This window comes from Hemiscyllium ocellatum, chromosome 4, assembly GCF_020745735.1.
Source record: "Hemiscyllium ocellatum isolate sHemOce1 chromosome 4, sHemOce1.pat.X.cur, whole genome shotgun sequence".
Classification (NCBI taxonomy): domain Eukaryota; kingdom Metazoa; phylum Chordata; class Chondrichthyes; order Orectolobiformes; family Hemiscylliidae; genus Hemiscyllium; species Hemiscyllium ocellatum.
Genome location: NC_083404.1, coordinates 27,427,335 through 27,441,191, shown reverse-complemented (window position 1 = coordinate 27,441,191; position 13,857 = coordinate 27,427,335). Strand labels below are relative to the sequence as shown.

The window sequence follows — 13,857 nt, the reverse complement described above, 5'->3', positions numbered from 1 at the left end:
CGAACCATAAGATTGACCATTGATATAGTCCTTTTGGAGTGAAGTCCCACCCTCACTTTGTGTTGTGTGCCAGTATCACCATGCTGAATGGGATAGACTTCAAACAGATCTAGCAACTCAAGACAGGGTATTCATGAGGTGCTGTAGGTCATTAGGAGCAGCAAAACTGTATTCAAGCGCAATATCCCTCACTCTGCCATTGAATCTCTGCCATTAAACAACTCACTGGAAGGGAAAGTTCCACAAATGTCCCCATCCTCAATGATGTGGCCACAAAGCACAGCAGTACAATGTTTGCAATAAACTTCAGCCAAGTGCCAAGTGGCTGATGCATCTCGGGCTCCTCCAGATGTCTCCAGTAACATAAATGTCGGTCTTCAGTTCATTTGATTCATTCCATATATCATGAAATAACAGAAGGCACTGGGACCTGATAACAAAACATGCTATGCCCCTAGCCAAACAGCACTTGCTCAGCAGAAACATGCTCATTGATACCCAGTTATGGTTCCACAAGGTCCACTCTGACCTCATTACAGCCTTGGTTTTTAAACATGGACAAAAGAGCTGAATTCCAAAGGTGAGGTGAGAATGGTTACCCTCAACTTCAAAGCCACATTTCACAGAGTGTGGCATCAGAGCCCTAGCAAAACTGGAGCCAATAGGAATCAGGGTCCACTCTCCACCGTTTGGAGTCATACTTGGCACATTGGAGGCTGGTTGTGGTTAGTGGAGGTTAGTCATCTCACCTCCAGGATATCTGTGAAAGAGTTCCTCAAGATAGTGTCCTAGGTCCAACCATCTTCAGCTGCTGACATTCCTTCCATCATAAGTTCAGAATTGGGAAATGTTCACACAATATTCAGTAGCATTCATGACTCCTCAGATACTGAAGCAATGCATGTCCAATTGCAGTAAGACCTGGACAATATCTAGGTTTGGACTGACAAGTGCCAAATAACATTTAGGTCATATAAGTTCCAGTCAATGACTATCTCCAACAAGAGACAATCTTACCATCATCCAAGCACAGACAAGTGGTGCTAGTTTAGTTTGAGAACATGGTCTGGTTGGACCAAAGGGTCTGTTTCCATGCTGTATGACTCTATGACACTATGATTATGACTATTCAGTGAATTACTATTGCTGAATACCCTATTACCAACATCCTAGTGTTTATCATTGATCAAAAACTGAACTAGCAATAAAAACACAGTGGTTACAACAGCAGGTGAAAGACTAGGAATCCTGCAGCAAGTAACTCACCTCCTGACTCTCCAAGGCTTCCCCACAATTTACAAAGCCTAAGTCAGAAGTGTGATGGAATATTCTAAATTCATCGCTTTCAAATAAATAGACAGCTCTCACTTAAAACCTTGTATGGAACCTGGCTCCTCTCCAGGCAGTGCATTCTAAATCCTAACAATTCTCTGGGTAAAAAAGTTTCTCCTCATTGTCAGCAAGGGAGCTAGGATTGCAATCTTGATATTGTGACCCCGAGTTACTGAGATACCAACTAATGAAACAGTACTGTCAAAATTGTTCGCAATTTTGAACACGCCAGTGAGGTCACTTTGAGTCTTCTCTACTCCAAGGAGAATAAGCCCAATTACTATAACCTTTTCTTGTCTAAAATCCCTCATTCCTGGTATAATTCAAATATTACTCCTTTGCACTCTCGCATGGCCTTAACATCCTTCATTTAATAAGGTGCCCAGAACTGAACACAATACTCCAAATGTCTACCCAATGATTTGTAGAGGTGCAACATCATTTCCTTGCTTTTATACTCTCTGCCTGTATTTAGAAACCCAAGGATCCTATTAGCCTTCTTAGCAAATGCTTCATATTGTCTGGTCACCTTCAGAGAATAATACACATGGACCATGAGGTCCCTCTGCTCCTGCACTCCTGTCACAGTTGTATCGTTGAGTCTTTCCATGCTTTGTCTACCAAAATATATGACCTCACACTTGAGTGTCCGTGTCAATAGTTGACTGAAGGCTAATATGCAGTGTAATAGATTATTGAGAAGACTAAATTAGGCTTTATTGCAAAAGAATTTGAATGCAAATGTAATGAAATGTTTCTTCTGTTGTTCAGGAGATTGGCCTAAAAATATTTTGTCATGGAGGCAGGTACTGTTTCATTAGTTGGTATGTCAGTAATTCGGGGTTACAAGACTTGCTACTGGTATGGCAGGACTATCCTCTGAACAGCAATAGGGCAAACTGGACTTGTATTTCCAGAGTTTTGAAAAATGAGAGTGTTCTCATTGATGCCGACATAATACTTGAAAGGACAGTCAGGGTAGATGTAGTTCAGATGTTTCCTCTGTTTGGGAAGTCTAGAACCAGGGGCACAATTTAAAAATAAGAGGATGCCACTTAGATCAGAAGTGAAGAGAATTGTACTTTACTCAGAATGCTGTGATTCATTGGAATTCTTGACATCAGATCGCTACAGAAGCTCAGTCTCTGAGCATGTTTAAAGTAGAAATTGATACCTTTTTGATTATCAATGGCTTAAAGAAATATCAGGATGAAAAGCATTGAAATATTCAATCAGCCATGATGATATTGAATAGTATGGCTCAATTTACTGAATGGCCTAATCCTGGTCTATATCAGTATAAATCGTACAACTCCATTTCCCAAGGGACAGAAAGGACACATAGCTCTCTAAAGTCCTGACATCCAAAACACCTCCATCACAATCATCTCCCTTACATCCAAGACAAGCTGTAACCATTCTACAATTTTAGCAACTATTCTCATTTTTATTTTTAACGTATCCAATTTTCCTCCGTTATTCCAAAGTTGAATAAAAGGGTGAATAGTTAACCTGATTGCAGGCTTCTGACCATGTATCTTTATCCAGTTGCTGACAGAAGTTTGCAGAGTCAGTAAAATAGAACAGGATGCCTCCTTTGTGGCACATCAAGTCCAAACTGATCCTCTGAAGACCATCCCAGGCAGACACCACCCCCTCTATCCTACTCCTGTAACTCTGCATTTCCCATTTAGCCTACACATCCCTGGACACTATGGGCAATTTAACATGGCCAATCCACTTAACCTAAACATCTTTGGATTAAGGGAGGAAACCCATGCAGACAGGGGGAGAATGTGCAAACTCTACACAAATCGCCCAAAGTCTGGAATCAAACCTGCGAACCTGGTATTGTTAGGCAGCAGTGTTAATCACTGAGCCATCGTAATGTGAAGTCAAATTGAAGTTTTGGTATCTTATTAGTTACAGAGAAATCAGTTCAATAAATGCATTACTATAATGACGTTTATCTGCAGGATATCCTCGTTACCTTTTGGACCTGGCAAGATGATATGAGTTGCACAGACGTCTGAGGCAGGACGATGTGTTTCAGTGAAGGACAATGTCTGTACTTGGAGAACTATGAGCAAACATAAGAATCTTCTCACACACTCAATTTCCATTCTTCCTGACGTTTCTAACCTGCAAAATGATGAAATAAAGCAGGACTCAGAATTGATCATTATGTCTGCTTCTGGGGTTGACTTCTACTTGAATGATTGTATTGTATTGTATTGATAGTACATTTTATATTGCTCTTGATATTTGTTTCTTTTAAAATCAGTGGGATATTGGAAAGCTATAAAAAGTTACTGCCAACTTGTTATTACCTTTTTACACTATCACTCAAAGTCAAAAGTCTATTCTTTTCCAATCTTAATGCAATGTTTCTAAAATGTTAAAAAGCACACAACACCAGGTTATAGTCCAACAGGTTTAATTGGAAGACCACTAGCTTTCGGAGCGATGGTCCTTCATCAGGTGATTGTGGAGGGCTCGATCGTAACACAGAATTTATGACAAAAATTTGCAGTGTGATGTAACTGAAATTATACATTGAAACATTGATTGTCTGTTAAGCCTTTCATCTGTTAGATTACAGTGATAGTTTCATTTCTTTCATGTGTAAATCACAAAACCCTTCTTTTTAAAGTTGCATTCTGTGGTTAGCTGCTAACAATGGTGAAGGTGTTAGCCCCCTGCGTTCTCTGTCTATGACCTCATGTTTAGATTGATTCTAATCTAATAAGTGAGATAACAGTGTTTTACATAAATTCCTGCAGTTTTTGAGCTCCGAGTTCTACATGAATGTATGCAGTTTTTGAGCAACGTGCAATGTAACTGTGCAATACAAATTCACCACACAAAATATATGTGTGCATGTGGGTCTTTGTCTGTGTGTGTCTGTCTGTCTGGGGTGGGGGTTGTGAGTGTGAGAAAGTGCGTGTGTGTGTGTCTATAAGGGTGTGTGTGGGTGTCTGTGTTTGCGTCTGTGTGTACCTGTGTCTGTGTGTATGAGAGAGTGTGTGTGTGTGTGTGTGTGTGTATATGTAGTGCAATGGTGATCACCTGTAATGTGACATGAACCCAAGGTCCCGGTTGAGGCCCTCCCTATAGGTACCTAACTTAGCTATCAGCCTCTGCTCGGCCACTTTCCTCTGCTGCCTGTCCCGAAGTCCACCTTGGAGGATGGTCACCCGAAGGTCCGAGGCTGAATGTCCTGGACCACTGAAGTGTTCCCCAACTGGGAGGGAACCCTCCTGTCTGTTGATTGTTGTGCTGTGACGGATGAATGGGCACCGCACAACAATCAACAGACAGGAGGGTTGCCTCCCAGTTGGGGAACACTTCAGTGGTCCAGGACATTCAGCCTCGGACCTTTGGGTGACCATCCTCCAAGGTGGACTTCGGGACAGGCAGCAGAGGAAAGTGGCCGAGCAGAGGCTGATAGCTTAGTTCGGTACCCATATGGAAGGCCTCAACCGGGACCTTGAGTTCATGTCACATTACAGGTGATCACCATTGCACTACACACACAGATATTCCTGCACACACATACTCTCACATATCCATGGACACAGGTACACACAGACACGCACACAGACGTGCACACACACCCTTATAGACGCACACACTCCCAAGCTCACACATGCACCCCCTCAGACTTAAGACACTCTGTACCCACTACACACACACACACACACACACACACACACACACACACATGCACACATATTTTGTGTGGTGAATTTGTATTGCACAGTTACATTGCACGTTGCTCAAAAGCTGCATACATTCATGTAGAACTCGGAGCTGAAAATCTGCAGGAATTTATGTAAAACACTGTTATCTCACTTATTAGATTAGAATCAATTTAAACATCAAGTCATAGACAGAGAACACAGGGGGCTATCACCTTCAACATATTGTCTAGCTATCACCATTGTTAGCAGCTAACCCGAGAATGCAACTTTAAAAAGAAGGGTTTTGTGATTTACACATGAAAGAAGTGAAACTATCACTGTATTCTAACAGATGAAAGGCTTAACAATCAATTTTTCAATGTATAATTTCAGTTGCATCACACTGCAAATTTTTGCTATAAATTCTGTGTTACGATCAAGCCCTCCACAATCACCTGATGAAGGAGCGTCGCTCCGAAAGCTAGTGTGCTTCCAATTAAACCTGTTGGACTATACCCTGGTGTTGTGTGATTTTTAACTTTGTACATCCCAGTCCAACACCGGCATCTCCAAATCATGATTTCTAAAATGTGTTCACCTCATGTGAAACTGATTTGACATAACATCTGCAAATTAGTATCTCCAATAAGACATCTAAGATTAATTGAAAGCATATAGAAAATCACAGAAAGCATTCTTTGATTTTATACAGCTTAAAGCATACTGACGGATAGATAAGTTCACCAGATATTACAAAACTCATGACATATTTATCATTACACATATCTATAATAAATCTCCTGTTAGGTTACGAAACTGCTGAAAGTGGTCACAAACCTCCCTGCCAATCAGCTTCACAACAAAACTAAACATATCACAATGCTCAGATTGATCAAGATGCTGGGGTTTGAAAGTGATGTTATTGCATTCATTGTGCAGGTAGAAACCAGGTCAAACATTTGCCCTGCACACCAAGGGCTCTTAAAATACTTCCATCCTTGGATTTCTAAAATATGTCAAATTTCAGTTAGTTTTGAATGATTTTTTAAAAATCCATCGCTGTCAAAAGGAATTAGGCCTCTTGCATTTGTCGATGAGGGGCCTAGTTCAAGACATAATTGTCAATTTGGATTTGGTCTAGTTGCTCCCTAGGTGAAAACAAAAAGTGAAAGGATGGTATATTCCTCCCAGCTCTCCAACATTCATGAGCACTAGCCTTAATATATGAGTGGCCTCCTCTCCCAGTATTGATCCTGCTACTCCCAGGATGTAAAGGAGGATTGTTACTGCTGAGGCAGGCAATGCGAAATGAATATTTTGAATGCAAGAGTTGCCTTTGGAGATGCAATCATCGATAACAGTTTGAATAAGTCATTTAACAGAGGCCTGAAGTCCAAATTTCTAGTGAGGCTTCGGCCTGTACAGTTTGGGGCTTGTACAGCACACACAATGTTGGAACTGCACACAGAAATTTTATTCCATCATATTTTAGAAAGAAGGAATTGCAATTCCAAACAAATAAATAATTTTGACAGGCTGCAAGGTTCTCTTTACATTTTGCTTGTGTTATTTACCAATTTTGTTTTTATCATTTAAAGCTGTTAAATCATTTATATTGTCAGATGAGATCACAAGGTGAAATGTTGCTTTACCGAAGAATTTGATAGAATACGACATTGTAATTTTACTGGAAATTGTAATGTTTAAACATAAATTTACAAGAAACAGCACTTGCAAGATTCCATCAGCTACAATAATTCATCATCATGCATTAATTTCATTTATTTGTTCTTCCATTATCTACATTCAGCTGCTTACAAGACATTGCTGTGAATTAAATTCTCAGTTAGCGAGAATTTCCCCCTTTGAGGCCCAATTGAGTATGTAGCTGTTCATTTCTGTTGGCAGTTCTCTGCATAAATGATGCTTTACAATTTGCCGTTACTTCATTCAGTTCTATAAGATGAGATGGGAGGTGGTTACAAATAATTGTATAGAGATCCAAGTATAGAGCGGAACTTTGTGAACACCTTTCAGAAAATAAATTGACCATTAGCTGAATATACACAATTTTTGGTGTTATCTTAAAACACACAATTATGGTCTTGTGTCAGAAACAACTATAACAGCACACCTGAAGAAGGATATCACTCTAGAAATTAAATGTAAACAATAGCTAAAGACCCTGTATGCCACTCTTTATTTAATACACTCTTCCTTCGTGCAAATTAACGTCAATCTCTTGTTACGACAATAAACACAATCTAACATTTTTGAGTAAACAAGATTTGCATTTTCTGAAACAAATATAGACAGCTTACCTCTCGAAAGAAGAGACTAAAATGGAGGTTCTTATCATACGTTCAGCTGATGCTCCATCCAGATCCCATCCTTCCAGAATGTTTATTCATTGTTGACACTTGTTTATTAGAGTTGCTTTTAATATTGCGTCAGCAACTTACATTGCCCACCCAGTGTGTTTACAGGATTTAATGATATATCAAAGTTTTCTTTAAATTCTCTAACTTGCAATCATAAAATAAATAAATGCCTTGTTTGATATTTGCAGTTTGTTTCAAATTAGTTTCAAGAGTAAGCAAATTGAACAGTTTTCTTTATCTTGTTTAAGGAGTCAATCCTTTTGCCTATCTGAGTCTTTCTTCTCTATCTGAGCCTCCCAATGTATTTTCCTCCCTATAGTAGTTTATGCTTTCAAATATAGGAGGCTGTTGAAAAGTGCATAAGAACAATTGTGGGATGAGTGAAACAGACTGTTTCCCTGTTTCTTCTGGTAAGGGATCTGAAAGTCTCCACTTTAAACCACATCATAAGAGAATGGCAGTGATTGGAAGAAAATGAGAGGGGAGGCAGTGGGGTCAAACACTGTTTACTGAATAATCGGGTGGTGAGGGGGAGCAGAGATTTCTTGCAAAAAAGTGCTCTTTTGTCTCCAATGCTGTATATCAGGGTATAATAGCTAAAATCTTTCCTTTTGAAGCATAGCAAGAAATATTACTGTTTTATCTGTCATGGCAATGATCCTAGAAGTATAAATAAATATCTTTCCTGCTAGTTTGAGTACATTCTATTGGAGGGTCACAACTAATTATAGAGTCGTGGAGTCTTACAGCACAGACACAGACCTGATTCTGTAGATATAAAGCTGTCAAACAGTGAGGACAATCTTTGGGGGAAAAGATGAACAATTAGCTGAATATAAAAGATTTTAGATGTTGTAATTTGAAAACTGAAAATGTTGTCTTATTTTCAGAAACATGCCTTTCATGAAATTATGCTTCTGAGGAAGGATAACAACCTGAAAATTACAGAATTTGAAGAGCCTCTATTTCAGTGTTTTTTAATGTGCAGGAGAAACATATTGGCACTCATGGTTAATACTTGGATTTTTATTTTATATTCATCGCTACAATGCTGTGGGTGAAGGGACTATATGGGGTGATTTGGATGTTCATCATTTTTGCCATCCTGAAAGTTTTTTAAAAATCAAAATAAAATAGAAGAATGACAAATGAGAACTAGCTTAACAAGCCTGGAAAGAGAGAAGCAGTCAATCTGACGCCAAAAGCGAAGAGCCCATTACTCGAAGTCAAAGTCAATGCTGGGAATGAAGCAGAATGATGTATAAGTATGTAAACTATAAATTAATCCATTATATATATATATATATATATATATAAAATTGCTTATCAAAAGAATTACAATGCTGAACAAATGCAAATGGAATTAAAATCAGCATTTGTAAATAAAGGGTCCATTCTGGAATCAAAATAATTTAAAATGAAAGGCTTTAAAGGTGGTTTATGACCAAGGTGCCTTTTACCCTTGCTTTGGGAACTCATAATGCTAACATGTCCTGTATTAACTTCTTCTGGGAGCTTTGGGTTGAATTTTGTACTCTGTGTTAACGACCTTGGATTTACCATCCATCTGATACTCGGTCAAACTAAACCTATTAAAAAAAATGTCTGTTTATTTAACAGTGGCCATACTGTTTCCATGATGATACAAATAATATGTTGACATAAGCTGATAGGGAACACATTTTAATTTAACAACTGCTAAAGTAAGAGACATAAGCTTAGAGAATGTTTTTAACAATAAATTTACTTCTGTGGAACAGAGATTTACAAAATAGAGAGATCACGCCAGTTCAGAATGATCAAAGCTTAAATGTCAGAGAAGCAGATGATCCCAGTGGGAGGTGCTTTAATGTTAAATTACATCTGCTTGGTTTCTTTGAAATGCAATGACTGTGCCAATTCTTGTGAATTCAAAAGAGGTTCCTTCATTACTAGGTCAAAAATTGATGGGGTGTGGTGTGTTTAGTGGGGAGGTGTCCTGTTCCACAAAGAGCACATTGAAGTCACCTGCATTTATTGGGAAATCGAGAGGTCCTGTGTAAATATCCCATATTGGGGAGATGCTGGGTACTGCTCAGTTGCTCCCATGGTCTCCCCTATGAGGGAAAGTACAACATTAAAGCTGAAACGGACAGTTGGGTCTGTGGTAGCAAATAAGACTTTTGAATGGCATGATGCCTCCCTGGTGCCAGGTTCAGGGATGTCTCAGCGTGGCTGCACATCATGCTGAAGGGGGAGGTGAATAGCCAGCAGTCATGGTCCATGTTGGGACCAACAACATGAGTGAAAAAAGAAATGAAGTCCTGCAAGAGGAGCTTAGGGAGTTAGGTATTAGATTAACGAGGAAGACCACTAAGGTTGTAATCTATGGATTACTTCTAGTACCACATGCGGCTGAACATAAGAATAAGAAGATAGATTAGATAAACGTGAGCTGAAAGGAATGTTGTAGGAGGGAGGGATTTAGATTTTTAGATCAATGGGACAGATGTTGGGGTAGGTGGAACCTGTACCAGCTGAACCTGAATAAGTCCAATATCCTTGGTGGGAAATTGCGGAAAATACAGAGACATGTCAAGACAGAGGGTAGTGGTTGATGGGAAATATTCATTCCTGGAATTCAGTTACTAGTGGTGTATCACAATGATCTGTTTTGGGGGCACTGCCGTTTGTCATTTTTATAATGGATGAGGGTGTAGAAGATGGGTTAGTAAATTTGTGGATGGCACTAAAGTCAGCGGAGTTGTGGACAGTGTGGAAGGAGGTTGCAGGTTACAGAGGGACATAGATAAGTTGCAGAGCTGGGCCAAGAGGTGGCAAATGGAGTTTAATGCAGAAAATTGTGAGGTGATTCACTTTGGAAGGAGTAACAGGAATAGAGAATGTTGGGCTAATAGTAAGATTCTTGGCAGTGTGCATGAGCAGAGAGATCTTGGTATCCATTTGCATAGATCCCTGACAGTTGCCAACCAGGTTGATAGGGTTGTTAAGAAGGCCTATGATGTGCTAGCTTTTATTGGTAGAGGTCATGAGGTCATGTTGCAGCTGTACAAAACTCTGGTGCAGCCGCATTTGGGGTATTACATGCAATTCTGGTTGCTGCATTATAGGAAGAATGCAGAAACATTGGAAAGGGTTCAGAGGAGATTTACTAGGATGTTGCCTGGTATGAAGGGAAGATCTCATGAGGAAAGGCTGAGGGACTTGAGGCTGTTTTGTTAGAGACTGAAAGGTAAGGAGGTGACTTAATAAAGGCATACAAGATGATCAGAGGATTATATAGGGTGGACAGTGAGAGCCTTTTTCCTTGGATGGTGATGGCTAGCACAAGGGCACATAGCTTTAAATTGAGGGGTGATAGATATAGGACAGATGTCAGAAGTAGGTTCTTTACTCAGAGAGTAAAAGGACGTGGAATGCCCTGCCTGCAATAGTAGTGGACTCGCCAACTTTAGGGGTTTAGATGATCATTGGATAAACATATGGATGATAATGGAATAGTGTAGATTAAATTGGCTTTAGATTAGTTGCAACATCAAGGACTGAAGGACCTGTACTGCGCTGCAATGTTCTATGTTCTATGTTCTATTTGCTTGTGCTGGTAAATCAGACTTAAACTGATTTGGCAGGGGGGTGAGGCGCACTGTAGACATAAAGTCTGGAGCAATGTCCAATGAAATATAGAAGGAATATTAGAACATTCCAGCAGGCAGAGAATATATGGGCATTATAAGGCATATGGGAGATCTGGAAAGCTAAATTGTATCGACTTTAATGCAAGGAATTTGACTGGTAAGGTTGTTGAACTTACAGCAGTATGTGTAAGCATGATGTTCTTGCAACCATTAAGACCTCATCGAAGGAAGGGTAGGACTGGCAGCTCAGCATTCCAGAGTATAAAAGTTTCAGGTAACATGCTGCAGATGTAACAGAAGTGGGACCATTGCATTATTGATAAAGGAAACCATCACTGCACTAATGAAGGAGAAGGTCCTAGAAGGCTCTTTAAATGAGGTCATCTGGGTGGAACTTAGAAATAAAAAGGGGTGGTTACTTTGCTGAGATTATACTACAGATTTCTCAACAGTCAGAGGGAGATAGGGGAACAGATATGTACGCAAATCACAGAAAGGCATGAGAGGAATAGAGTTATAGTTGAAGCTATACATAGAGGATTTAAACTTTGCAAACATTAACTGGGATCATCTTTAGACACGGTGGAATTTTTAATGTGCATCCAGGGGAACGATTTATGCCAGTACATAGACAGTCTGACTAGAGATGAGGCAGTGCTAGATGTAATCTTCAGAAATGAAGCTGGTCAAGTGTTATTAAGTGAGCATTTTGGGGTTAGTGATCTTAATCCATAAGTTTCAAAATCATTATAGAAAGGGATAAGGATAAGTGTTAGGTAAGATTGGTGGAAGGCCGATTTGAATAACATTAGACAGGATCTGGCAAACATAGACTGGAAGCAGCTACTTGCAGTTAAGTCTACAGTTGGAAACGACTTTAAAGGTAGTTCAATGAGAAGTCAGGGCTAACGTGTTCCACTAAGAATTAAGGGCAAGGGCAGCAAGTCTAGGGAACCCTGTATGTCAAGAGATATCGAGAGTTTGATAAAGGAAAAGAAGGAAATATATGTTAATGCATATGGAAATGCATTAAAAACAAGAGAGGTCCTTCAAAAGTATAGAGTGTTTATAAGATTAAAGAGGGGCCATGAACTATCATTGGCAGATATTTCTAAGTCTACTAAGAATGAAGGGATTATGCAGGGAAAGAGTTGGACCTATCTGTGCAGAAGGAATAGAGAGATCTGGAGGTGCAGGTACAAAGTTCCTTGCAAGTTACATTACAGGGAGATAAAGCAGTAAAGAAGGCATTTGGCATACCAGCTTTCATTGCTCAGATCATTGAGTATAGGAATTGGAATGTCATGATGCAGTTATACAGGACATTGGTGAGGCCACTTTTGGAGTACTGTATACAGTTATGTCACCCTGCTATAGGTAGGATATTATTAAACTGGAGAGGATGCAGAAAAGATCTAGATAGAACATAGAACAGTACAGCACAGTACAGCCCTTCAACCCTCAATGTTGTGCCAACCTTTTATTTACTCTAAGATCAGACCAAACTACATACACTTCATTGCATTAGCTTCCATGTGTCTATCCAAGAGTTGCCTAATTATCTCTAATGTTTCTACTACCACTGTTGGCAGTGCATTCCACGCACCCACCACTCTCTGTGTAAAGAACCTACCTCTGACATCTCCCCTCAACCTTCCTCCAATTATCTTAAAATTATGCCCCCTCATGATAGACATTTCCGCCATGGGAAAAATGTCTCTGGCTATCCACTCTCAACAACTTGTAAACCTCTATCAAGTCACCTCTCATCCTTCCTCACTCCAATGAGAAAAGCCCTACCTCCCTCGACGTTTCTTCATAAGCCATGTTGTCCAGTCTGGGTATCATTCTGATAAATCCTCTCTGCGGTCTCTCTAAAGCTTCCTATCTTTCCTGTGATGAGGCGAACAGAACTGAACACAGTATTTCAAGTGTGGTATAAAGAACTTCAGCATAACCTTGCAGCTATTAAACTCAATCCCTCTGCTATTGAATGCCAACGAAACATACACCTTCTTAACAACCCTATCAACTTGTGAGGCAACTTTGAGAAATCTGTGTACATGGACACCCAAGATTCCTCTGCTCCTCCACACTGCCAAGAATCCTGCCTTTAAACCTGTATTCTGCATGCAAATTTGATATTCCAAAGTGAATTATTTCACATTTTTCCACATTGAACTCCATCTGTCATGTTTTAGCCCAGTTCTGAATCCTGTCAATGTGCCATTGCAATTTACAACAGCCGTGCATACTATCCAGAACCACACCAACCTTTGTATCATTGGCAAACTTCCCAAACCACTTTTCCACTTTCTTATCTAAGTCACAAAGAGCAGAGGTTCCAGAACCGATCCCTGCAGAACACCATTGGTCACCAAGTTCCATGCTTAATAATTTCCATCTATCACCACCTTCCGTGTTCTATGGGCCAGCCAATTCTGTATCCAGACAGCCAGATTTCCCTGTATCCCATATCTCATTACTTTCTGAATGAGCCTATCATGGGGAACCTTATCAGATTCAAGAGTGTGGTGCTGGAAAAGCACAGCCAGTCAGGCAGCATCCGAGGAGTAGGAGAATCGATGTTTCGGGCATAAGCCCCCCTTATCAGATGCTTTGCTAAAATCCACGTACACCACATTCACTGCTCTACTTTCAACAATGTGTTTGTCACATCCTCAAAGATTTCAATATGTTTGTGAAGCATGACCTACCCCTCACAAAGCCATGTTGACTATCTCTAATCATACTATGGTTTTCCAAGTAATCATAAATCCTGTCTCTCAGAATCTTCTATAATACCTTGCCCACCACTGACATAAG

General features: G+C 39.9%; 1 protein-coding gene across 2 annotated transcripts in view; it reads right to left on the bottom strand.

The window, feature by feature from the left end:
- The window catches only part of LOC132815329 (collectin-10-like), a 53,032-nt gene that overhangs the window by 35,436 nt on the left and 3,739 nt on the right, over positions 1-13,857 (bottom strand). The window contains exons 1-2 of one of the 2 annotated variants that reach the window (XM_060824184.1): positions 7,337-7,497; positions 3,323-3,474 (exon numbers count right to left, since the gene is read on the bottom strand). In XM_060824184.1, the coding sequence (XP_060680167.1) occupies positions 3,323-3,474; positions 7,337-7,374 (190 nt within the window). In that variant the 5' untranslated portion in view covers positions 7,375-7,497. Of the gene's footprint in view, positions 1-3,322; positions 3,475-7,336; positions 7,498-13,857 lie in introns of those variants that run through there. The other variant, XM_060824185.1, reaches the window with a different exon arrangement.